This window comes from Archocentrus centrarchus, unplaced genomic scaffold (assembly GCF_007364275.1).
Source record: "Archocentrus centrarchus isolate MPI-CPG fArcCen1 unplaced genomic scaffold, fArcCen1 scaffold_26_ctg1, whole genome shotgun sequence".
Lineage (NCBI taxonomy): Eukaryota > Metazoa > Chordata > Actinopteri > Cichliformes > Cichlidae > Archocentrus > Archocentrus centrarchus.
Genome location: NW_022060256.1, coordinates 6,409,150 through 6,434,614, shown reverse-complemented (window position 1 = coordinate 6,434,614; position 25,465 = coordinate 6,409,150). Strand labels below are relative to the sequence as shown.

At 43.1% G+C, this 25,465-nt stretch overlaps 1 protein-coding gene across 2 annotated transcripts in view; it reads left to right on the top strand.

Annotated features, from left to right (window-relative positions):
• wdfy3 (WD repeat and FYVE domain containing 3) overlaps positions 1-23,558 on the top strand; it is a 115,676-nt gene extending 92,118 nt beyond the window's left edge. For both annotated transcript variants that reach the window (XM_030723440.1, XM_030723439.1), the window contains 29 exons: positions 606-715; positions 1,135-1,317; positions 2,791-2,948; positions 3,049-3,126; positions 3,486-3,716; positions 7,282-7,450; positions 7,724-7,887; positions 9,258-9,406; positions 10,006-10,126; positions 10,532-10,617; positions 10,946-11,026; positions 11,286-11,340; positions 11,472-11,591; positions 11,715-11,832; positions 12,043-12,149; positions 12,525-12,678; positions 12,786-12,877; positions 12,971-13,183; positions 13,932-14,073; positions 14,248-14,402; positions 15,036-15,194; positions 15,662-15,841; positions 15,926-16,108; positions 16,317-16,410; positions 16,582-16,725; positions 17,559-17,786; positions 17,954-18,065; positions 18,314-18,511; positions 19,807-23,558. In XM_030723440.1, the coding sequence (XP_030579300.1) occupies positions 606-715; positions 1,135-1,317; positions 2,791-2,948; positions 3,049-3,126; positions 3,486-3,716; positions 7,282-7,450; positions 7,724-7,887; positions 9,258-9,406; positions 10,006-10,126; positions 10,532-10,617; positions 10,946-11,026; positions 11,286-11,340; positions 11,472-11,591; positions 11,715-11,832; positions 12,043-12,149; positions 12,525-12,678; positions 12,786-12,877; positions 12,971-13,183; positions 13,932-14,073; positions 14,248-14,402; positions 15,036-15,194; positions 15,662-15,841; positions 15,926-16,108; positions 16,317-16,410; positions 16,582-16,725; positions 17,559-17,786; positions 17,954-18,065; positions 18,314-18,511; positions 19,807-19,927 (4,105 nt within the window). In that variant the 3' untranslated portion in view covers positions 19,928-23,558. The remainder of the gene's footprint in view (positions 1-605; positions 716-1,134; positions 1,318-2,790; positions 2,949-3,048; positions 3,127-3,485; positions 3,717-7,281; positions 7,451-7,723; positions 7,888-9,257; positions 9,407-10,005; positions 10,127-10,531; positions 10,618-10,945; positions 11,027-11,285; positions 11,341-11,471; positions 11,592-11,714; positions 11,833-12,042; positions 12,150-12,524; positions 12,679-12,785; positions 12,878-12,970; positions 13,184-13,931; positions 14,074-14,247; positions 14,403-15,035; positions 15,195-15,661; positions 15,842-15,925; positions 16,109-16,316; positions 16,411-16,581; positions 16,726-17,558; positions 17,787-17,953; positions 18,066-18,313; positions 18,512-19,806) is intronic.
• The last annotated feature ends 1,907 nt before the right edge of the window (positions 23,559-25,465 follow it).

Below are 25,465 nucleotides of genomic sequence, written 5' to 3'. Positions count from 1 at the left end.
TTTCTGAAGCACACTTGACGCTCTGGGTCATCCACGTGTCCAGATAAAACAGAAGAGCTGCATTACGTATTTTTAAAGGAACATATTGAAAAAACTCACACACAAGACGAAGGACGCTGACAAAGAGGGACAAAACAGACACTGGATCACAGAGATGCAGGGAAGGAAAAAAAGAAACAGGAATGACAGAACCTCAAAAGAACAACACACTGGGCAAAAAGGTCCGGCATCATCACCGATTATTTCCGAGTCTCCCCGAAGGAATGTTGGTACAACTACTTATTGCAGAGTCACGCCTCCCTTTTTTTATTCTCTGAAACTTGGACTTTGCCGTGTTTACTCACATGCTGATGGACTGTGATCGCAGAGAGCAGATTTTGTTCTGGAAAAAAAACATTTTTTTTCCTCAAACTGCAGCAGGTGTGGACAGACTGACGTCCCCACCATGCTGCGAACACAACGCTCTCTAACACGACACGGCGTTCAGCTGCAGAGAGCAGAGCGAGGAAGCCAAATAATCAAACCCTCCCTGTGACACACTCCTCTCAGGTCTCTGCAGGGTAGCGTGGTACTAAATTTCTGTGTGTGTGTGTTTGTGTGTGCAGTAGTGTGGACGGCTTTGGTTTGGAGGCAGAGGCCAGGATGACAACCTGGCACGTCATGATGCCAGCAGAGAACGAGTCTGACACCACGCACAGTCATGACGTCAGTGAAGGTGAGACACAGATTTGTGTGTTTAAGTATGTGTGGCTGCATGCAGGACCACTCTGACCCTGATGACCTCTGCTTGGATCTTATTACTCTTTTGTGTTGCATCTTCAACAGTTAAAGATGGACAATAGAAAATGTAAGCAGATACAAATAAAAGAATACGAGAAAATGTAGAAAATGAGAGGTACTGGTGGCTGAGTGGGTAGCAACAGGTGCTATAACCCAGAATGTTGTTGTATGTGTAACTTTTGTGGTGTTAGGTGTTTAGATTCAGTACTTGTGGAGGAAGTGATTGTCTATTACAATGCAATCACTTAATAAATATTTAATTTGTTATGAAGTTTTACAAATGTGCCATAAGTGATCAGTTGTTTCTGCAGTTTGGTGAGAAGCACAACAACAAAATACTGAGTGTTGTTGCAGGGCGGCAGCTGCTGCTGAAGGCTGTGAACCGTGTGTGGACGGAGCTGATGCACAGCAAGCGCCAAATGCTGGAGGACATTTTCAAAGTGTCTCTGCCCTGCAACGACAGAGGCCATGTGGACATCACCACAGCCCGTCCCGCCTTGGAAGAGCCGGCACTGAAGAGCTGGCAGAACCACCTGGGTGAGGAGTAACCCCACAGACCTTCAGCTCATCGTTTTAGCTCAGATTGTGCCGTCTTTTTTCTCCACTTTAAGTAAATGAGTGCTGCTCATGTAATCATTAGATAAGTAGGTCAGCTGTTTGTGAGCTTCTCTTTTTGTTTGGCAAATGAAATGAAACTCCACAGCCCGGCAAACAGAACCTGCTACTGCTGATCTGTGCTCTTTCTGGCCATCTATTGCTTATGTAAGCAGACAGCAGATTACTATCATCCAGCAGCCAAAGTTTGGTCTGCTGATACAGACACTGCCAAACAGATATTGTTAGAAGTTCTCTCTGAATTTTCAGAAATTGTCCAGGTAAGAAAAGAAAGCCCCTAACATGTTTTTTTTCCTGTATTTTGGGAGCATTTTTTTTTATTAGAAAGTAGTTCAGATGATACCAGCAAAGCGATTTTTGAAGTATCCGGTGTTTCAGAGAAGATATGCTGAAGCTAAGAATTGTAACAAATTGTAAACAAAATCCATTTAGCCTTCTGTGTGAACCCCACCAGATTTAAAGGATTACAAATGTCCAAGTTTGTGCTCGTGCTAAGAAAGCTACACTTCTACAGCACAGAGCTGTGAGTTTAAAACAAGCCAAAAAAACCCTGAACGCAAAACTGATCAAAAAAGTTTTGACTTTAAAGATTTTCTGCAGTTATTCTCTAACGTGTATTTTGTGTTAAGAAGGAAACTTCTGCTTTTCCTCTAATACAGGTTAGGCCTCAGCAAACAGGCCGAGAGAGAGAGTGAAAAATGTGTGTTCCCCAACCGGTTGGTGAGTGGTTGCTGGAGGTTGCCGGCAGTCACTAGGTGAAATTGGTTGTTAAGAGGTTTATGGTGTTGCACCAGAAACCTCCTTCCAATTGCTTTGTTTGCTTTTGCCACATTTGCCAGTATTTTGCATGGAAGACACTGACTTGTCTGCAAACTGCTCGCTAAGTGGTGGTGAAACTGTGAAAGGTGCAGCTAAGTCGCGCGTTGGTTGCAGCAGTATGGTACAACTTTTACTTTGAAGGCGAACATTCTCCGTTTCCAGTTTGTTTTGCACTTTTCCAGGTTTCACTACAGCTCAGACAGTAAATGGCAAGTATCTGCAGACAAGTCGGCGTCTTTTATGCAAGCAAAGCAAGGAGTCGTTTACTGCATCACCCTCTTTGTGACAGATTTCACCCAGCGACAGCCACCTGTCAGGGAATGTGCATTTTTCCCTACTGATCATGGGAACACCAACCAGTCTCTAGGTCTGTGTGATTAAGGTCCTAGACAAAACAAACGTTTTACAGGTTAACTTAAGTTATAATACCTTCAACTAAAATAACATCAGCACAGTTCGGCACAACCATACACCTGCTTTCTTTTGCTGTAAACAGCAGGCTGTTAGCAATGTTAGCTATGGGGTTAAAAAAAATCACCAAATGTGCTTTTCTCTGGTCTTTTTTCTGCCGATCAGCTCATGAGAAAAAGTACATCAGTCGTGGGGAAGCAGTAGCACCAGCAACCCAGTCCAAACTGTCCAGAGTCAGCAGCGGCTTCGGCCTCTCCAAGCTGACCGGCGTCCGGCGCAACAAGAAGGAGAACAGCCAGAACAAGAACAGCCTCTCTGCACAGGTACACGGAAAACCACACACAGACGTGCACATCACTCCTCACTGCGTGTACCATCTGACTCAGAGCGGTTTCAGTACAACTTTGTATTTCTGGTCAACAGGAGACTTTTCAGTGGATGTTCACGCACATCGCTGTTGTCCGAGACTTGGTGGCCATGCAGTACAAGGAATATCAAGAGGTACTGCATCATATCTCACAATGGGTCAAGATCAGTTATGATCATAAAGATTTCTGTTGCTTCTCTGTAAAAGTTAAGAAGAACTTGGCACAAAATTGTAAAGTTTCTCTAAGAATTACAGTCATCTCTAAGTGGATTAAATGTGTGATGACAATAATGTCACAGTTATACCGAGAAGCAAGAGCGCAAACCAGTGTAAGAGTGTAGTCTGGATGTGGCTGCAGGACCACACAAAATCACAGTGCTGCTACATTTTTATAGCCCAGTGTTGCAGTTGTGACTGCATTTATATTTTATAGCAGTATTTTTTTCAAGTGACTCACCCCACTCTTGCTTCATCCATCCTCTCTGCCCTGCAGCGGCAGCAGAACGCCCTCAAGTACGTGACCGAGGAGTGGGCATCCATTGAATACGAGCTGTTGCGTGAACGAGGCCTGTGGGGCCCGCCAATCGGCTCCCACTTGGACAAGTTTGTGCTGGAAATGACGGAAGGGCCCTGCCGAATGAGGAAGAAGATGGTCCGCAATGACATGTTTTATATCCACTACCCGTACATCCCTGAGATAGAGACAAACACCAACTCAGCACAGGTACGCATGATCTCGCCCATGGTTTGGGTTCCTATTTTTAAGCCTAAAGTGTCCACTGAGGTCATAAATCCAGTGAGCAGTCTTTGAGAACTCGGTTTAAAGCACTTCAGCATTAGCTGCACTTTTTAAACCCAGAGGTTATATTTACACTATATGGACAGAAGTACTGGGCCACCTACACAGTACAGCTACAGGAGCTGCTCAGCCATGGAAACCCATGAAGCTCCCTGAGGAGGTTTAGAGCACTGCAGTTATTGAGTCAGCAGCGCACTGGCAACTTTTACGCAGGTGGGGGGGTGTTGTTTGTTTGTTTTTGAGGGACCTGTAACACCTGCTAGCGGGTAAAAGGTCAAAGAGGTGAGAACCGGGATGTGATGAGTCCTTCAGGCCCTGCCGAGGCAGCAGGAGGTGAACTAGTCCTGTAGGGAGGGCAGAGAGCAGCTGACAGTCTCCTGAGCTGCACTGGAGCCGCCTCCTCTCCGCTTCAGTGCAGATCCTGTACCACACTGTGATACAGGATGTCAGCAGCTCTCTGTGGAGGAGCAGTAAAAGCTCACCAGCAGATTTTGACCCATGTTGTTCTCTCTGAGGAAGAAGAGTTGTTGGTAGGGCTTTTTAGTGAGTTCTGAGGTGTTTGCAGTCCAGGACAGGTCAGCAGAGATGAAGGTACCTGGGAGTTCAAAGGCTTTCCATACAAGCCACCACTGATGTAGAGGGGAGCCGGGTCTGTGCTAAGATGATCTGATAATACCCCGCTGAACACTCATAAAGACAGACTGCATAACTAGATGCTTCTTTTTATAGACCTGTGGGACCAAAAATGCATCATAGTTTTGTTCATATAGTGTACCTTCATATACACTAAAACACTCATGTTGGATGTTGATAAAACATGCTCAGAAGCAATTTCTTATTTAGAATATTTCTAATATCTAATACCTGCACATGGCCCCTCCTGCCAATAAATACTGCAGTATAGTTCATGTGCACAAATTCAACAACTGGTGTGTAGAAATCATACGTCTGACTTTGAGTGCAGAATCCGCAGAGAGGAACCTGCCCTCATTGGTTACTCTCAAGGCAGTTATGCGTGCAGCCTCCTTCAGTTACAGTGAGCTACACTGTAGCAGCATCACGAGTGCGAGTTTGGAGGGATGTTTTGAAATGTAGCCAAAGTTAAACTCACAGCAGCAGAGAGAGGAGGCTGGAATCGTGTCTTAAATAAAAACCAGCTTTGAAAAACAAGTAAAAGTAGTAATGTACAATACTAGAAATGCAGTTCTTTTTGTTATGAATAATTTCCTTCTTGGTGTCTGTGACCTCAGCCAGTCCCCTGCAGAGCAGTAAGCACTCTTTAAATGGAGCTCTGGGATGAGCTCATTGCTGCCCTGTGAGGCAGTGACACCAACAGCCGGTGGCTCACGGCCGAGACACATTTAGCTTTGTTTGCTCTACAAATAATCCCTGCTCTCTGTTTGCTAACGGGTGCCTCTCGCCACTCCACAATAATTTATTTGGTCATGAAGATTCAGGGAATGCTTGCAGGCATTCCCAGTTTGGCTGCATTTTTTTTTTTTATTTCACCATTTTGAGCGTTTAGCTGATTGACAGTTTTTTTTTCCCCTGTTCCTCAAAAGATGAAATAATCCATCAGTGCAGAAATGGAGACTATACACATAAAAAAATAAATAAATAAAAAGCCTCTCTGTTCCCAAAGATGCCCTTTAGGGGTTCAGATTAAGAGTTCATGAACCCTTTATGAAGAGACTCTTCAGATCCCTTCTGGACAGAATTTAATTAAGTCCAAACTCCCCACGGCTTGGTTCCTAATATATAATTTAATCATGCTCGAGGAGCCGTTACAGCTTGATAAAGCCCCTTTTTATGTGCTGTGCACTTGAATACCATTGCAAGCCATTTTCTCACTAAGTGTTGGAGATCATTAGTTTTGGCTTGCCTGACATGTTTGACCATGATTGGAGGGCGCACCCCCCCCCCCCCCACACACACACACACACACACACACACACACACACACACACTGAAATGTTTCCAATTGAATCCACTTAAATGTTCCCGTTAGGAACATCCAAAAACACGAAAGGTTAATTTAGATTGACCCCTTGGTTCAGTTTAGTTCAATTTTATTTAGATGCCAATTCACAACAACAGTCATCTCATGGTGCTTTGTATAGTGAGGTACAGACTCTACAGGATTACTGAGGGCACTCTAACAATCAGCTGTGAGCAGCATTGGTGGCAGTGGGAAAGAAGAACTCCTTTTTAAGAGGAAGAGACCTCCAACAGATCCAGGCCCAGAGAGTGGAAAGAGAGGAAAGAAAAGAGAGAAAAAAGGGGAGCAACCGGGGGAGGGTCCTTTCCTTTCCTTTCCTTTCCTTTCCTTTCCTTTCCTTTCCTTTCCTTTCCTTTCCTTGTATGTACTGTATGTAGCTCAAATGAACGGTGCTAGCTGAATTAGCCCCACTGCTGTAGTTTGTTGTAGGCATGGTTAAAAAAAAAAAAAGATCCCAATAACTTTTTAGAGAAGCTAAAACTAAACACTTTTGAATTATTTCTTCTACCATTTTTTTATTATTATTTTCACATAAATGATGTCATAACTCTGTCTTGTTTGAAGACAATAAACAAATAGTCAGTAAATCTGTCATATCACTGCTTTCAGAAAATGAAGAAAAAGCTTCCCGTGCACAGGTTATGATGTTGAAATGATGCTTTGAAATATACCCAAAACCTTTAAACTATGACTTCAAATTATTGTCTTTAAATGTAGTTATTCTTTGTTCTTTTTTAAATTAATGAACGACCCCTGCAGACTTCAGCATGAGAATAAAAGTAAATGTAGTATTATGTGGCTTTGGGCTTAGTGCTGTTTGGTTGTTTGATGGAATAATTCCCATATGAGACATTAAGAGTCATATCCTGCATCTCTTTACGTTCTCCAGCACTCATCTGCCCCTCTGGTGCCCCTTCAACCCTCACCTGTGGTTGGGGTCTTTGCCTGTATGCAGGTACCTTTCTGAAAAAAGTATTTGGCCCCCATTGATGGCCTGCTGTGACTGCATGAGAGTAACAAACGTGTTTTTAACCACTCGAGTCTGTGTGTGTGTGTGTGTGGGGGGGGGGGGGTCAGGAACCACCACAGGTTTTTAAATGTCCATCTGTGGACAGGTGTGGTTTTCACTCTTGCAGGAGCCGTGCAGGTAAACTAACTCTGTGCTTATGTGAGCTTTGGGTTGAAATAAGTTTGTTCAAACAGCTTCAAGGAAACAAAAAATGTGGGTGTGTGCTGTCCCTGTGTGTATAGTGTGATGTGACTTTGTGGTCGTAATATTTGAAAGAATCAGAATGGGAAAAAATGTAAGTATGTACCAAGGGAACAATCTGTATTATCAGCAGTATATCTACCAAAGTAAAAGTATCTGAAGATAAAGAATAACTAATGGAAGCATGTGTTTTGTGTTTTTACACTAACAGCCAAAGCAGAGTCAGTCAAACCAAAACATGTAAAACATGCCACTCACCTCCTTCTCTCCTCCCTTCCCAGAAACCTCTGCGTTACCGCCGAGCCATCAGCTACGACAGTAAAGAATACTACATGCGTTTGCTGTCTGGAAACCCCGGCATGTACCAGCACTCTGTGGAGCACAGCACCGAGGGAGAGACCGCACATCACGAGCTGGAGCACGGAGAGGACACCATCGCTAGAGTCAAAGGTAAAGAGGCGGCACCGATGCACTGATGCTGTCAGACGTGTTTGAAAAGTCTGACGAGATCACAGCCTGATTTTCCCACTCTGGGTGAATATGTGAAGTTCTGTGAACAAAAAAATCTATTTTTAATTTGATTAATTTTCACTGAAAACCTCTCCAGGCCGGCCTTTCTAGTGTGTCATGTTCTGAATGAATCCCAGAGTTCAGTCCTTGTTCCTATATAAAGTTAGGAAGCGTTACCCTCCTGTCACACTAAGTGCATACTGTGCTCCTCAGGCCTGGTGAAGGCTCCTCTGAAGAGGTCTCGGTCCACAGCGGATGGTGCAGATGAGGACAGTCAGGAGCAGCTTCAGGAGCAGCTGTTAGAGTCAGGAGGCCCCGAAGAGGAGCAGAAGACCGACAACACTTCTCTGCTGAGACTCCTGGAGGAGGGAGAGAAGGTCAGGAAGAGGCTTGCACATACACATGACTGGATAATTAACAGAATAATGTATTCATAGTGTCTCCAGTGTCATACCTGAGAGGTTCCCGTGCTACAAATGGGGCATTTCAAGCAAATATGCTGTTCAGTATTCACTGGAAACTGTTTGACGTTTCTTCCAATGACATGCATAGGTGCACAGGTGTGACAGATGTGACATAATAGCTTTTGCAAGTTTGCATGAGTACACTACAAAGTTATGACCATGGATACGTGAACATTAAAATATGACAAACTACAATAATAATTCTCATCTTAAAGCAAATCTTGATGTTTTGTGTTAACCCCAAAGTAAGAAGGGATCTGATAAAGCTATCATCTGTCTGTATGATTTATGGAAATATTCTCAGACCAAGGTTCATTCCCGCAGGACTGACACTCTGGAGAACAAGCATGTGCTGCTAAGATTTATTGTTCCCTGGTCTTGAAGTTTGTTTACCGCAGTCACTGAGTCTGTTTTTTTGGGGTGCTGAACAAAGACTGTATATAAAAGATGGGCATAGCCACTGAGACATCAGCTGTGGTTAGTGAGGGGCTCTAGTGGAGCCTGGAGCGTTTTCCCCTTCACCTTCTTGGCATTTTGAGACTCTGTGAAACAAAGTAAATGGACTTGTGATTGGCCATATGTTATCCAATTAGCATATTCCTGGTTTATCTACTTTTTCTAATAATAACCTAATAATTATTCACAAAATTGACTTTATGCTTTATTCATTGTGATGGGAAAATAGTGATTGAACCCATAAATTCATCAGAAAAGTGTTTGCTGAGGTCACAGAGTAGAGGAGCCAAGCCCTGTTTTTCCCAGACTCCTGTTCAAACTGGTCTCTTTGGAGCCAGAGGAGTCGCCCCCTGCTGCCCAATAAAAAAAAAAGTTTAGGGCATTTCTGTTCATGCATGTTTTGCTTTAAACAACAGCAGTCATTTATGCACAGAACCAGATATTTGTGACATCTCAGAATGATGCTGATGCTGCTGACTCAAAGCTATTTAAGGAGCAGGTGGTCTGATTTACCTGCCGACCGCTACACCTGACTGAGTCTTGCTTTAGAGATCTTCTCTTTCCACAAACAGGCCGTGGTAGTTTTTCACAAGGAACTTCAATCCTTGCATTTTCTTCTCTTTCTGTGTTCACGTGTCTTTAAATCAACTCCTGCTGAAGTGTTTCTGCTCAGCCGGAGCATTTCAGGATCACAGGTTTTCCACAAAGCTACTTCCCTCATTTATTTGTTCCTTGTTCATTTTTGCCCAGAGGAACTTCAACCAGGGACTTTTCATTATTTAATCGACCTCTCTAAACTTTAGCTAATTAGCTGTTACCCTTTCCAGATTCAGCACATGTACCGCTGTGCCAGAGTGCAGGGTCTCGACACCAGCGAGGGCCTGCTGCTGTTTGGGAAGGAGCACTTCTACGTCATCGATGGCTACACCATGACCGTGTCCAGGGAGATCAGGGACATCGACACGCTGCCGCCCAAGTAGGTTCCCGCCTCTGTATGTGCCCCTCACCTGACAGAGGACACACAACTGTTCTTTCTTTCTCTGAGTAAAGGATGACATCATTCCTGTGGACGCTGCAGTGGAAGTTTCTGCTGCTGGGATGATGTAATGCTGCTGATGGAGCATGCGTGTGAAACTCAGCAAAGCTTTTTACAAATGTATCTGTTTATGGCACTTGCTTGGCCTTTTCCTTTGAGACGCTGCTGGAAAACAACCAGAAAAATGAAGGGGAAAAAGAGCAGATGCCTCCTCGTCTTTGTCATGTGTCCCTCGGGGTGTTTTTGGTGTTTCACCCCCTCCTTTGCTTCCACACAGTCCTGAACAGGCAAAGAGCTGAACTGAGAAACCAGTTCGATGATAATTTAATCAGCACACACTTTCTTTCATTAGGCCGTGCTTTCTGACTTCCACTCAACTTTTACTTTTTGGAGCAATTTAAAGCTGCTATTTTTTTCCATTATGTAAGTACTTATTCCCTCATTCTGTCAGCCATGGGAACTTAATCCCCTGTTTGTGATCTGTAAAATTTATAATGAAATGACGCCTCTGAGTGAATCACTGTGTGTTTCTTGTTCAGTATGCATGAGGCCATCATCCCCAGAGGAGCGAGACAGGGACAGAGCCAGCTAAAGAGGACCTGCAGCATCTTTGCTTACGAAGACATTAAAGAGGTTCACAAGAGGCGCTACCTGCTGCAGGTCAGCATGCATGTACCTCACACACACACACACGCACACACACACACGCTCAGGCACTCATCATTACATGATTTATTTTAATATAGGAATTGACAAGAGAATCACACCAAGTCTTGAGTATTTTTATAGGGGACCTATAATTGCTTTCTGCCATACTGTTACAATGGTGGATGCTCATATTAAACAAGTGACTCATTTTAGACTGAGGCTGAGTTTAAGGCGCTGCACTAAGATCCAGTATAAGATAAATGAGGATTATTTTGCACTGTGAATCATGCAAAGCTGCTCTCTGGAGTCCAAGAATAAAAGTTTGAAGCTGGAAATGAGCATAATAGGTCTCCTGTAAATGTTTTGGGCTAATAATCCCAGTCTTTTGTGCTCATGTGCGTCATTGTCTTCTTTCAGCCCATGGCAGTGGAGGTCTTCTCAGCCGATGGGAGAAACTACTTGTTAGCCTTCCAGAAAGGAGTTCGCAACAAGGTTTACCAAAGGTACTGAATACGTGTATAAATACAGGACCGGGACTGCAGCTGCTACTCTCACATTTCAATAACAGAATAGTTTCAAAATAAAAAAATGTTGAGTGATCATTTAGAGTCGCTGCAGTGTTGTTATTTTCAGCCATAATTCGGTTTCAGAGCCGTGAATTCAGGGTCTCAGCTGAGGTCTCAGAGGGACTGATGTGTGATATTAAAATGAAATCCTTAAAGAGGAGCTAACATGCTGCTCATATAAAGTCTTTTCTGATGTATTCCCTGTGATGGCAGTATTACCGTTTATGGGTTTGTATGCACTGTGAATCATGTTTGATTCCTCCAGGTTCTTGGCGGTGGTGCCCTCACTGGCTGACAGCTCTGAGTCGGTTTCAGGCCAGAGGCCCAACACCAGCGTGGAGCAAGGGTACGCCCGCCCTCACGTCATATTTAGCTCTCAGATGATTGAGACAATGTGCTGATATTCAGATTTACTGCCCAGTTTTAATGCTAAGTGCATTTTTGTAAATATTGGATACTGACCTCTGTAGTTATATGTCAACATAATGATTTTAAAAAATGAAATCACACCACCCATACACACCATAATAAATGCAGTGGAAATTGTATAATTAATGAAAGAGCACAGAGCTGTTTGAACCAATCGTCCTCTCTGTCCTGGTCAGATCTGGACTTCTCAGCACGCTGGTTGGTGAGAAGTCAGTGACTCAAAGATGGGAGGTAAGAACCTGAATTTGTTAATCTAACCTGAGATTTGAAGCGAAGAGCATCACTTGTATTAAATCTTTCAAATCTGAACCTCACCTCTCTATGTGTGTGTGTGTGCGTGCGTGTGTGTGTGTGCTCAATAGCGAGGAGAGATCAGCAACTTCCAATACTTGATGCATCTGAACACTCTGGCCGGACGGTCCTACAACGACCTGATGCAGTATCCGGTGTTCCCCTGGATCCTGGCTGATTATGACTCCGAGGTGCGGGAATATTTTATCTTCTGTTTTTAACGTTTCAGTGTGAGCAACAGAAAATACCACAGTTTTGATATCAGGGGGCAGTGTGCTGATCTCAGGGATGTTTGTGTCGCTTTGGGTCATCAGGAGGTGGACCTGACCAACCCCAAGACATTTCGTAACCTCGCCAAGCCAATGGGCGCGCAGACTGACACCCGACTAACACAGTACAAGAAGAGGTACAAGGACTGGGAAGACCCCAATGGTGAGACCCCAGAAAGGAGCTGGATTCCATCAGATAACTTTTACTAATGTTGTTTCTAATTAAATCAACACCAATTTCTATGAATTGAAAAATGAATACATGTTTTTTTTCTTCAGTGGCTTTTTGTCCTCTCAGTAACTGGAAGTGTTTATCATTCAGAACATGATGCACATGTCAAAGCTGTGTTTTAATGTCTTTCTGTCTTACCAGGTGAAACCCCAGCGTACCACTACGGCACTCATTACTCCTCCGCCATGATCGTGGCCTCCTACCTGGTCCGGATGGAGCCCTTCACACAGATTTTCCTCAGACTTCAGGTTTGATTTGAGCGTTCTGACTCTGACTGCTCAGCTCCTCCCCCTCCTCCTCCTCCTCCTCCTCTTCTTCTTTTTTCTTAAACTTGTTTTGTCCTTAAAAAAAAAAAAAAAACTCTTTGTGAGAAAGAGTGAGTCAGAAAACACAGTAGTAGTATTTTCTTGGTTTGCTGAGCTTTCTTTGCATCTACTAGCGGTCGTGCCTCCTCTGATTTTAACTGTTGGTAATTATTATTTTGGGGGGGGGCTAAAAATCCCTCCATTATATTTTTGCACGCTCAATAATTACTTGGAAATGATGTGTAGATGACCTATAGAGTCTGGAGTGTCTGAGCATAAACGTTGAGCCATGTGCTGGTGTCTCTGTGTGACTGACAGGGAGGCCACTTCGACCTGGCTGACAGGATGTTCCACAGCGTGCGTGAAGCCTGGCTCTCTGCTTCCAAACACAACATGGCCGACGTCAAGGAGCTCATCCCAGAGTTCTTCTATTTGCCTGAGTTCCTGCTCAACTCCAACAACTTTGACCTGGGTCAGTATCAGAAATCGCAGCTGGTAAAAGCACAGTTTAAAACTGACTGAGATCATTTTATGCTTTATTATTAATGCTTTTTCCTCCTTTTGTTTTTCATGTACCAGGTGCCAAGCAGAATGGCACCAAGCTGGGTGACGTCATCCTCCCACCTTGGGCTAAGGGCGACCCCCGGGAGTTCATCAGAGTCCACAGAGAGGTAGGAACTTTACCCTTTTCAGGCTAAGTTTTAGAGCCTGGCACTTTTTTTGAATACACCCTCACAGTCGAGCGTGTTTGCTCCTGGCTGCAGGCGTTGGAGTGTGACTACGTATCGGCCCACCTCCACGAATGGATCGACCTGATTTTCGGCTACAAGCAGCAGGGCCCTCCGGCTGTGGAGGCAGTCAACGTCTTCCATCACCTCTTCTACGAGGGTCAGGTGGACATCTACAACATCAACGACCCGCTCAAAGAGACGGCCACCATCGGCTTCATCAACAACTTCGGACAAATCCCCAAACAGGTCAGACATCTGTCTCGTGTCAGGATGCTGAATAATGCTGCTTCTAGCTCAGCTGCTGCAGGGCGTGTTATATCCATTACATTAACAACTTAGGCTATACCTATAGCTTCCTCCACTGATGCTAACATGCAGACTTTTGGTGCAAAAATCTTTTGCTCATTTCCTGATCCATCTTTTTGTTTCTGGACTCTGCTGGTGTAGCAGTGCACAGTGCTGTGTGCTTGTGATCACCTTAACTAGTTAACTGAACACATCAGTTGTTTCTTTGCTCCTGCAGTGGAGTCACTAGGCCTTGGTGCAGATTGGCTACCGCTGGCAAAAACAGGAAGAGGGTGGGGCTTCAGTCAGAGCTGTTTACCTGAGAGTCCCGTATTAGGGATGTCCACTCTCTGTGACATCATTCAGAGCCAAGAGTTAAAAAAAAAAGACCTGCATGAAACAGAGTGTTTAGAGCAGTCTGAGCTTTTTGCTCACAGACATCACTTGTACATATAATGACCTCATTAGAAACGTTTAATATGAGCATCCACCATTGGAACAGGATATTTATGTGACAGAAAATAAGGATCCTTAGGAGTTCCTGAGGATAGTGAAGGTTTCCCCTCTTGTTTTATCTCATCTGTTTCCTCCCTGTATACTCAACTCATGTTAAATTGCAGCAGGTTGGTTTGTTTCCTACCTTTAGCTGGTTTGAGTAGATGCTGAAATCTGAATGTTAAATCATTGATTATTAATGTCTGTGTTTCAGCTCTTTAAGAAGCCCCACCCTCCTAAACGAGTACGCAGTAAAGCCAACGGCGACGTAGCCGGCGTTCCTCCGAGCTCCAACAGCGACAAGATCTTCTTCCATCACCTGGACAATCTCAGACCTTCTCTTGCACCAGTTAAAGGTACACACACACACACACACACACACTGTGGTCAGCTAATTGCTCACGTTATTACTCAGTAAACAGGATGCATGCACTACTGATTGCTGAGTGAACTAATCTTTGTGGGGTCTGTGAACATCAGGCGTCTGATTCCTTTAAGTTCACATTTTTGTGTCTGCTCTGTGTGTGCAGAGCTGAAGGAGCCTGTGGGACAGATTGTGTGCACCGATAAAGGCATCCTCGCTGTAGAGCAAAACAAAGTTCTGGTTCCCCCTACCTGGAGCAAAACCTTTGCCTGGGGTTACGCCGATCTCAGCTGTCGCCTGGCTAACTATGAGTCCGACAAGGTCAGTAGTAGGAAGTTATCCTAACAGCCACTTCCTCAGAGATTTAAAGTGTGAACTCGTGTTTAAACGAAGCCTCTCTGTTCTTTTTGCATGCAGAGGTTTAAGCCGATGGATGGTGACCTTATTTTAAAATATTTTTACTGACTTCCTTTTTCTAAAGTTACTCCATAAGTAGTTCCAGTATCCTGATTTTAGGAGCTATTTTGGATTTAATTAAATGTGGAGATTCAGTAAAGACACTGTTTCCCCCTGCTGGTGCTTGAATAAAAATGCAGTTAGATGAGAGCTGCAGCCATTACAGAAGCTTCTGATGCACTTAAACTTCATCTGATGTGATACTGAAAACATTTGAAGCAATAAATGAGCCCTGTCCTTACTTCAAACCAGCATCAGTGGGTCTTAAAATTTTTCTTGAGTTTCTGCAGCTGCCAAGTCTTTCTGGACACACCTGATTAGCATAAAATAGCCCCTTGAAGTTACTCGAAACGTAATCATAATGCATAAGCACTGAATGGAAAGCTTAAAAATGACAGCCGTGCGAACAAAAGCCGTTACTGTTTGTAGCTCTTCTCAGTTTTCCAACCTGTGTAAACCCGATCCACCTCCAGGTTTGACTGTTCGATCTTGTTTCAGGCGCTGGTCGTGTACGAGTGTCTGTCAGAGTGGGGTCAGATCTTCTGTGCCATATGTCCAAACCCAAAGCTGGTCATCACTGGCGGCACCAGCACTGCCATCTGTGTGTGGGAGACAGGAACCTCAAAGGAGAGGGCGAAGTCACTCACGCTCAAACAGGTAAACACACATACAGAGACACGGTGCAGCTTCGCTTCAGAACAGAACAATAAAAAGAGAGAGAAGTTAGTTGAGCCTCTGCTGCTGTAAGAAACCTTAAAACTGTCTAAAAGCAAGAGACATTTCATAGGAACGTGGCAGCTGTGTGAGGATGACCGACCAAAGGGTTGGTCAGAGCCGAAGCCTGTGTGTTTTAGAGAAAGGAGAGACGACTGTTTTGCCCGTGATTGCCAAGGCTTTAAAGAACAATGGTACTTGTCATGCTTACAGGATTTAATTAGTTTGCTTTATGAGTCAGTGTTTCAGTTAATTCAGCAGAGCTGGTGTTCTGCAGTGTCTGTTTTCACAGCCTCCACTCCAAGCACCATATTTCCCACAAACATTCATTAAGTGAGAAAATCCCCCAAATTTAAGGTGTTAAACTGTTGTTGATTCCATTCTGTGTCCCATGTTGTGTTGTTTCTTAGGCATTACTTGGCCACACAGATGCAGTAACGTGTCTGACGGCGTCTTCGGCGTACCACATCGTCGTCAGTGGCTCGCGGGATCGAACCTGCATCATCTGGGATCTCAACAAGCTCTCCTTCGTCACGCAGCTCAGGGGACACCGAGCGCCCGTCTCTGCTCTGTGTATCAATGAGCTGACGGTAATTTGAGCCTCACACGTATCTTTGCTCCATCATCCGAAGAGCCGCGGGTTTAGTTTGGATCGTGTGTTTGTGTTTGCTCAGGGGGACATCGTGTCCTGCGCGGGCACCTACATTCATGTGTGGAGCATCAACGGCAGCCCCATCGCCAGCGCCAACACCTTCACCGGCCGCAGCCAGCAGATCCTGTGCTGCTGCGTGTCAGAGATGAACGAGTGGGACACGCAGAACGTCATCGTCACCGGCCACTCGGATGGCGTCGTGAGGGTGAGGGTCGTTTATGAGTCGCTTGTTCCGACTTTTTCTCCGCTGCAGTAACATGAGTAACAGTCAGGAGTTCTGACCGTAACGACTTGTTTCAGTTATCTGAACTTCATCCATTTCTGTGACTTTTTTAACACTTTATAAACATATAATATTATTCCTGAGCCTAATGGACTGAGCTTAAAGAACCTCTAATAAAAACTTCTTATAGTTTTGGAGAATGGAGTTCCTCCAGGTCCCAGAAACTCCTGCTCCCGAGCCCATAGAGCCAGACGTGCCGGACTGCTGTGCCGACGAGAAGATTGGTGAGTCCTGAGAGAAAAGGATGAACTCAATAGAGCCGCTAGATCGAGTAATGGCAACACACATTACCTAAAATACACTTTTCTATATCCACTGCATGTATTACTGATATATTCTCATAACTTCACTATAAAAATCTGTGCAAATTTTGCAAACTTGTCTTGGTCCCTCAGAGGGCGGTGAAAGTCACAACGGTGATGATGACAGCAGCGAGTCAGATGGAGACGAGCCCAGTCTGAGCCAGGAGCCCAGAGCACCACGCAACCCTTCGACAGGCGGAGGCAGCCAGCCGGGCAGCACCGTCCACAGACCCAGAGGTACTCAGCTAGGAGTTCTAGTACAGTATATTTTAATACACGGCTCCTGCATCATGACAGTTCCTAGTGTACTTTTTTTTTCAGCTCTCATTCAGCATGTTCAGGTTGTACCGTTAAGAAGACAAAATCTAGAAGTTCATTGTTTTAGAACAAAGGAGGCTCATATATTAGGACTGAGTGAAAGTAGTCAGCTGCACTTTTATACATCACTTCAGTCAAAGGACCGATGAACTTAATGCCACGGTGAGACATCCCGTTTGTCAGAATTTCATCAAACATGCACACAATGATCACCTAATGTGTCATTGTGCTCAACATTTGTCATTTTACTGCTGTAGCCTGTGAATTGTGATGGTTTGTCAGGTGGTCAGGCTGTGATCCAGCTGTTTATCCACACAAAATATGAGAAATATCATCTCATGATTTCTTTCTCAGACCAGCCGTCTTAAAATCTGAATGAGCGGCCACACTCAGATTATTTCCCTGCCAGAATTAACACTAAAATTTCTTACCTGTAAGCAAAGCAATCCAAATACTCAGGTATTTGCTGTGTGAGTGAACATAGGAGTCTTCACCTTTAGCTTTTCCTCTTTGATACACAATCCTAATACTATATTTCTGTCCTGTGTAACAGCATTTGGCCTTCCTCCATCTGTGTCAGTCAGAGTCAGTGAATGAGGCCATTGGTATTGAGATGTCTCTGTTTTTGTTGTCAGACAAGAGCAGTAAAATCCAGATCTTATCATCAGCATCAGCGCTGGCTTTGCTGTATTTTAGTGTAAAATGTTCCCTCAGAGATAGATTATTATCAGTAATTGATTAATACCCTTAAGGTCCCTCGGCCCGAACAGGAGCATCTTGGTCGATGGACAGCGGCTCTGACGACTCTCACCGCTGGTCAGACACCCTCAGCATCGACGAGAAGGACGGATTCGTGTTTGTGAACTACTCTGAGGGCCAAACTAAAGGCCCTCACCCAGCTCACTCAAGCCAGGGTTCAGTGCCTCAGCCTCTGCATCCCTCCGCCATGGAGGCACGGACGTATAACCAGCTCAGGGCAGGTGGGCGTCCAGCAGCTGCAAAACAAAAAATAAAAATTGTTTTACTGTGTTCAAAATTATTCTTCTGCCATTGAAGAGGACACAATATGTGAACAGGACCAGTCCACTGATCTAGTGACTGGTGTTAAAATGTTGCTTGTTAAGTGTTTGTTTTTGTGCGCTCACAGGCTACAGATGGGAGCGCCAGCTGGTCTTCCGGAGCAAGCTCACCATGCACACGGCTTTTGATCGCAAGGACAACGCTCACCCAGCTGAGATCACCTCCCTCGCCATCTCCAAGTAAGAGAGCCGAGTCAAACCAAAGCGACAAAGAGGAAGTTTGTTTTTGTAAACACTCATATTCTTTTGGCACATCTGAAGAGCATCTTCTTCTAAAAAAAAATATGGAAGAGCTCAGCATACTTAAATCCAGGCAAAGTGATTACCCATTTTCTTTTTCTCCTCCTTTTTCCCTGCTTTAGGTTTTCTCCAATCCAACCTTTCCTCTTCCTGTATTACCATTTCTCTGTGCTTTTTCCTCTCTTCAGGGACCACAGTAAGATCCTGGTGGGTGACGGCCGTGGCAGAGTGTTTAGCTGGTCGGTCAGTGACCAGCCTGGCCGTTCTGCAGCAGATCACTGGGTGAAGGACGAGGTCGTGGACAGCTGCTCCGGCTGTACGGTCCGCTTCTCGCTCACTGAGCGACGCCACCACTGTAGGAACTGCGGGCAGCTCTTTTGCCAGAAGTAAGATCCTTGTGCCCTTGTTTCCTCCCCCCAGGGGTGCATTTATGTCACTGCTATACCAGAAATTGTCAGAACAAAATAACATTATAGGTATAAATTGGTATATGCAGCAGCAACTTAAATTTCAGAGATGTAAAATTCATCTCTGCAAGAAGACATTTTTACATTTTGCATTCTTGATGTAAACTGTTACCAATTCTTCTGGAAGATTGTGTACAAGGCATACACTACCAGTACACAAGTCCTTGCTAAAACATCTAGGAAACTAGTTACATTTTGCATTTTACAAATAATATGGATTTAAATATTTTTTTGCAATAGTGAACTGTTTTGTGTGAATAATCTAAATACTCTCCATTTATTGTTTAACTAAGTTTGGCAAAAAAATGGTCTTTGTCCCACAGACAGTTTATTGACGCCTCGTTTTTCACCTCATTCTTAGCAGCGTTTGACTCTGGTGTTCCTCAGAGTTCAGTCGTGGGTCCTTTGTTATTTTATCTGTGCACACTTACACTGCATATTGTTCCACGTAGTCATAAAATAAATGTTTTGTATTAATTAGTTCTACTCAGCTAATACTACTAACCAATAATGTATGTTAATCAAAAATGATTGCATTGGCATTGTTAGCTGACCATCCTCATATTAAATAGCTTATGTTAAGCCTCATTCACACAGGCCTAGAGACCTGTCAGCGACCCCCTGGCACCACTGATCACGAGGGAAAACTGTGTAATCCACAACTTGCTGGCGAGTGGTTGCTGGTTGCAAAGAGGCATGTGGTGCACCAAAAACCTTGTGATTGCAAGTGTGTCACTGTGGTTGCCCGTAGTTTGTATGGAGGACTGTGAGTGTCTGCGAACACTCTGTGAGTGGTAGTGAAACTTTAACTTTGAAGGCGAACGGTCTCCTTTTTCCTTTTGCATCCATTTTTTAAAGTTTCAGTAGCGCTTGCTGAGTGGCTGATGAGCGTTTGCAGACAAACTACAGGTAACAGCAGCAACCTTCTCACTACCCAATGCGATCACAAGGTTTTTAGTGCAGTGCCCCATTTGCAACCAATTTCGTCAGATGCTGAAGCTGCTGACCAGATTCTTGGCCTGTGTGACTGAGATCTTGTGTAAATAGGGGGTTTAATTGTATGATTTTTTTTTTTATATATATATTTTTTCATTAGGTCAGTTAGTCATTCAGTTGCGTGACTGGGTTTAAATACTCAAGTTACTTTTCATCATCTTCGTTTCTCTCCTGCGCATTAAAAACAAAGGTCCGCCTTATCTCACCTTGTGTTGCAGGTGCAGTCGCTTCCAGTCAGAGATCAAAAGGCTGAAGATCTCGTCACCTGTGCGTGTTTGTCAGAACTGTTACTACAACCTCCAACACGAGCGAAGCGCCGAGGACGGCTGCAGAAACTGAGCTCCGCTTCCACCCGCCGCCAGCAGCGAAAGAAACCCCTCCTGATGACCTGAGGAGCATTTCAGTCCTCCATTCGACTCCCTCTGCATCTCCCAAAAAACTCACCCCCCCCCAGCCCTGAGTAACCACATGTACTGTAACGCACTGACAGGCTGTCACAGGAGGGAGTGATTCGACTACGGTGGTGGAGCTCAGGGAAGGAGAAGGGATGTGAAGGAGGACAACAGACAACAGAGAAACTCTCTCCCCACTTTTACCACTGGCACTCACCTGGGGGGGGGGGCAGAACCCACCTTTAATGCAGCACGCACGAATCAATCACCCGCCATTTTTGATTAGAGATCAAGAACAGGGAAAACTCTTTCAGCTTTCACCGCAAGATATTAAAATGAAAACTTGTTGATAGTGTAAATAGTTACCATGGCCTTTTTAACTGTAAGAGGAGCAAACACAGAACAAAAAATAAGGTCAAAGAGGTAAAAAAAAAAGAAATGCCTGTAACATAGCGTTGTGACTAACCACTTCTGGCTTTAAAAAACAGAAAAAATGATTGTGTGTAGTTTGCCTCACAAGTCACGGCGAGGAATAACACAGAGGGGAGGGAGATGAATGTCAATGATTAATGTCTCTGGGTTGACCGTACTAGTGGGTCTAGTTATGCAAAATTACTTCTTTATAATCTCCCGGTCGTTATGTTGTTTACAGACCTGTGATTTATTGTGCGAGTGTGCTGCCCACCGCGTCACGCCGTTACCACCACACACACACACACACACACACACAGAGATTTCCTCTCTGATTGTCTTCTCCTCTTTTTTTTTTATTGCCAAATTGTTTCGTTGTATCAGTTATGATGTTTATTTTTTATCCTCTCGTCCGTTTGCTCCTTTATGTGAATTCCCATTTGGAGATATTTTTTTTTTTAAAGTTGTTGTTGCTGCTTTCTGAAGACTGGATACATTATCATCTTCATTTTTCTTATGTTCATATCACTCCTTTTATTTTTGTGGTTCCCTCTTAAGTATTATTTGTTTTTTTAAAGAGAGGAAAAAATTCGAGGGTTTGTCTGGTGTAAAAATAGCTTAAAGTAACACACGCGCGTCCTGTTGCTGCACATTCATCGTCCATCGTCGCACAGCTTCAAAGCAGCAGCTTGAATGCACACAGAAAAGGGACCTCCTCGTCAGCTGCAGTTTGGGGCTTTTGTTTATTTATCTTGTTGGTTTCTGGATAAGATTTTTGCTGGATTTTTTTCCTCCCCTGTGGCATTATCTCAACACACGTTATCCTCACGCAGTGGAGCTGCAGCCAAGCACCTTTTTAAAGAGATGTTTCAGAATATATGCAGAGTTTGGAGGAGCTGGAAATGCCGTCGGAGTTTTAATAAATCTCGGAGCATTTTGTCTGTAAAGACAAAGACAGGCAGACTGAGTCTGTAGGTCTGTCTGTAGGTTTCTTTTATTAGCATTACGTCAGTGCTGTGATTTCATATTACATGCTTATCAGTCCTGCAGAGAACAGATGGATTTTATTGTGACACTTTCATAAAATGACGCTCGTGCCCTTCAGTTTAACTCGAGGGCACATTATGTGACCCAGTTAGATTCATTTTAATGGCCTGGAATTTATTAAATTTGTCTAAATTCATTTGGTGCTTTATTTTATTTTTAAATGTAAAATGAATTGGATTATTAAATTAAAATAGCACCAAGTTATCTGCAGCGAAACTCAAATCTATGGGGTGTCATCAGTGCCATCAGATTAGTGACTGTTGGGGGGGTTTGTTTGTTTTTGGTTTATTTTAACAGTGAAATTTAAAAAAAAACCTTTAAAAAGAGGAAAATTTGCCTGAAAAATGCTTCAGTTCAAGTTTTAGATAATCCATAGATAATATTTTTTTTCAATTAATTAGAATTCTTAATTCTTATAAAATGTGAAATTTTTAAGTGGATAGGAATATATGTTTTGGAATCCCAAATTAATTTTTGACTCTGCTTATGTTACATTTTTTAATGAATCTGAAGTAATTAAAGCAGCAGGATTTAAAAATGAATTATTATTATTATTATTATTATTATTATTATTCCTTTTCTGACCTGTTCCAGATCGTGAACTTGCCCCACATCTCACTAAAAGTTCAAAAGAACTTAATTTAAAAACTAAAGTTGTTAGTGAAGCTTCAAGGTCAGCAAATAAATCATTAGGAGATCAAAAAAAAAAAAATGAATGGCAACTTTTAATATACTTGATTTTCAGCTTGTGTGATGATGAGAGCTGTGATTAAAGGTTTGGGAACAGCTGCATTAGAGTTTTGATGGATTTGCTTAATAGCTTGGAAAATAAGTAACACTCGATCCGTCGTTGCATCGGAAAAACCAAAAAGCAACGGTTTTAGGTGATCGTTGCTGCACTAAATGCATTTCTGTGGTTTTCTGTAGTTTCTGAAGATGTCAGAAGTACTGAGAGGAGTTTAAACACTATAGAAAGACGTTTCTCTGCCCTGCTGAGGCGGCAATATCAGAGGTTTTATCTGCTTTCATGTTTTGTTTTGTTTTGTTTTGTTTTTTATGTAAATTGATCGTTTGCCACCACAAATCCATGTTTGACTGTTTTTGTAAAGATGCACAGCCCTCCCTGTCCTCTCACTTTGTGGGTCTGTGGGCAGACGGTGCATTCAAGTGCTGCTTTCTTCCTGTCTCTCTTTTGTTGTTCTTTTTTAGTCTTCACAGGCATTTTTGGAAAAAGAAAGTACTTCAATGTTCATCCACACAGCTCTTTAATGTTGTAATATAATATGCACTCATGTTACTGTCCCCCTTTATATCATTCTGCCTTTCTGTACTGTAATTTTAGCGTGCAATCATGCCATCCAGCTGAAACGGCCGAGTCGGCTTCTATCAATCGAGGATTCCTTTGAAACCTTCACGTGTACAAAAAGAAGAAAACAAAAGTAAAAAAGAAAAAAAAAACTGTTGTTTTTATTGAATGCAGTTTTTTTTTTTTTTTTTTAACTGAGGTGCATTTCACAGCTGATAAATGAACTGTAAAAAGTATTTATGCAATTATAACTGGGTTTAGATTTTTTTTTTTTAATAATTATTGTGATTTCAGCAAGTTTTGTTACTTGTTGCATGTCTATTAACACAGCTGACTTTCTGTGTCAGTGCATTGTACATGTTCGGCATTAGATTCTCTCTCTTTTTGCTGGATTTATTCTTGTTTGGTTTTTTCCTTTGAGGCATTGTTTGATGGGTTGTCCTGAGCAACAGGTTTGTGTACAGAGCCGCAGATCCTGTCCCCAACTCTGGGTGCACTTTTGTACTCTATGGAAAAAAAAAATTAAGGATTAATTGAAAGTAGAAAAAGGAAAAAAAAAGGAGAAATCCTGGATTATTTTGGTGGTCTTGTATTAGACTGCATTACTACAGTATCTGGTGTGCAATCTGTGATAGCTGAATGTTCCTTGTATATTTGTGTTCATTACATCCTACAAGAGGAAAAAAAAAACCACAGTAGAGTAATCCCCCCGTCCCCCTGTTACAGAAACAAAATGTTACAATAATGCAATAGATCTGGTACTTATTCTTTTTAATTTCATTTCAATAAATAATGTTTGCTGTTTACCACCAAAGGCGTGCGCTTCATTTCTAAGTTTGAGCAACTTATGAGCTTTTTTTTCCAGTAAAGGAATGAAGAAAAACATGAGTGAGAAACCGCAGGGAGGCCCAAAAAGGAGCAATCTGAGGAAAATCAACTAATATTAAAGGTTAGCTGTATGACTTAATTTATTAACGCTATACACCCGTGAGAATGCGCTGACATTATGCTTTAACTTGATTATTAAACATGGCCAAAGTTTTAAAATCAGGAGCTAATCTCACAGACCTCCGAGGGACTGTTCAGAATTAATTTGGGGGGGTTGAAGTCATAAGAGTCCTTTTCAAACTGTGAGAAGCAGAGAAGCTGTGAGTGAAACTAACTTGATTCGTTCAGAGAAATAAACAGAATAACAGGATTTACTGTGGTGCTGAAATACAGAGCAGATCGTTTTCTGCTGTCAGTGACTGATAGAAAAAATATGAGTTTGATTTGCTTCTGTCAAGCCAGCAAAACTTTAAAAACGACGGTTTCAGGATGATCGTCTGTGCTGTAGTTGTGCTGAGGGTAATTAGAGGAAATAAGGCCAGCGAGGTTCCTCACAAAAATAGTCCAGACAGGGGTGTGTCTAAGTTAGGACCCTGGTGTTCACTGGCCGTGGATTACTGCAGCATGTGGCAGGGCTGGTCAGCCTGGTATGGACCGACTGAGAGAGAGAGAGTGTGTGTGTGTGTGTGTGTGTGTGTGTGTGTGTGTGTGTGTGTGTGTGTGTGTGTGTGTGTGTGTGTCTACACCACCGCAGCAGACCTGTGTAAAGCCACTCAAAGACGCACAGACTCACACCGGAGGTGTCAGGGCTTCCACTTCAAAATAAAACCTCTCCTTTACGTGAGCGGCATATTAAACTTATTTTGGGGGGGTAAATATGAAAATGCAGATATTTTACACTTCGTGTGTGTAGGTTTGTTTGTTTGTTTTGGACTTTATTCTTGCACACTTAAAGTTACAGCAGTTATTTATGTATTTATGATTTTTATTTGTCAGGGACCATTCACAAAACACTGACCCATCAGAGACACGATGTCTGCTGTCAGCTTTCACTGCTGACTAATGTTCATCTGCTGTTCACTACATTAAATAAGCTAGAATAATTCCAGCCCCACATAACCAACAAAAACATTCATAAGATCTTTATGTGTATAACCAGACTGTCCATCAATATATGAGCACAGTATGGAAGTCCAGCTGAAGTGGTGAGGGAAACTGCCAAGAAGGTGTTTGGTGCATCCTCTGGACAGAAGACAGAGGACAAAGAGACTTGGTGGTGGAATGAGGGAGCGCAGGAAAGTATTCAAAGGAAGTCTGGCAAAGAAAAGCTGGGATAATCAGGGAGATGAGGTGGCTAAGGCAAGGATAGAGGATAGAGATGGAAATGTGCTAACGAGTACTGAGAAGGAGTACTTGAAGGAGTTAATGAATGAAGAAAATGAGAGAGAGGAGAATGAATGGAGGACAGTTAATGAATCAGGAAGTGAGGGCAGCTATAGAGGATGAAGCGTGGAAAGGCATTTGGTCCAGATGACATACCTGTGGAGGTGTGGAGGTCAGAGGGCCGTGGACTTTTTAACCAGACTGTTTAACACAGTCTTGGAGTGAGAGGATGTCTGAGGAATGGAGAAGTGAAAGAGTTGATGACACGGTGATCCCCTGTGGAGACCCCTAAAAGGAGCAGCTGACAGAAGAAGATCTAGTTAAAAATGGTGAATTAATGTTCACATAACTACTTCCTTATAATCCTTTCTTTTGCATGCTTAGTAAAATATTTTTGAAAAAGTCTTTAAAATGTTTGGGAGTCTGTTATATTGTTTAAAAGATTATTGTGCAATGGTGGAGTGTGTGCCAACACTGCTCTGAATTTCCAGACAACACCTCTAGAGTAGA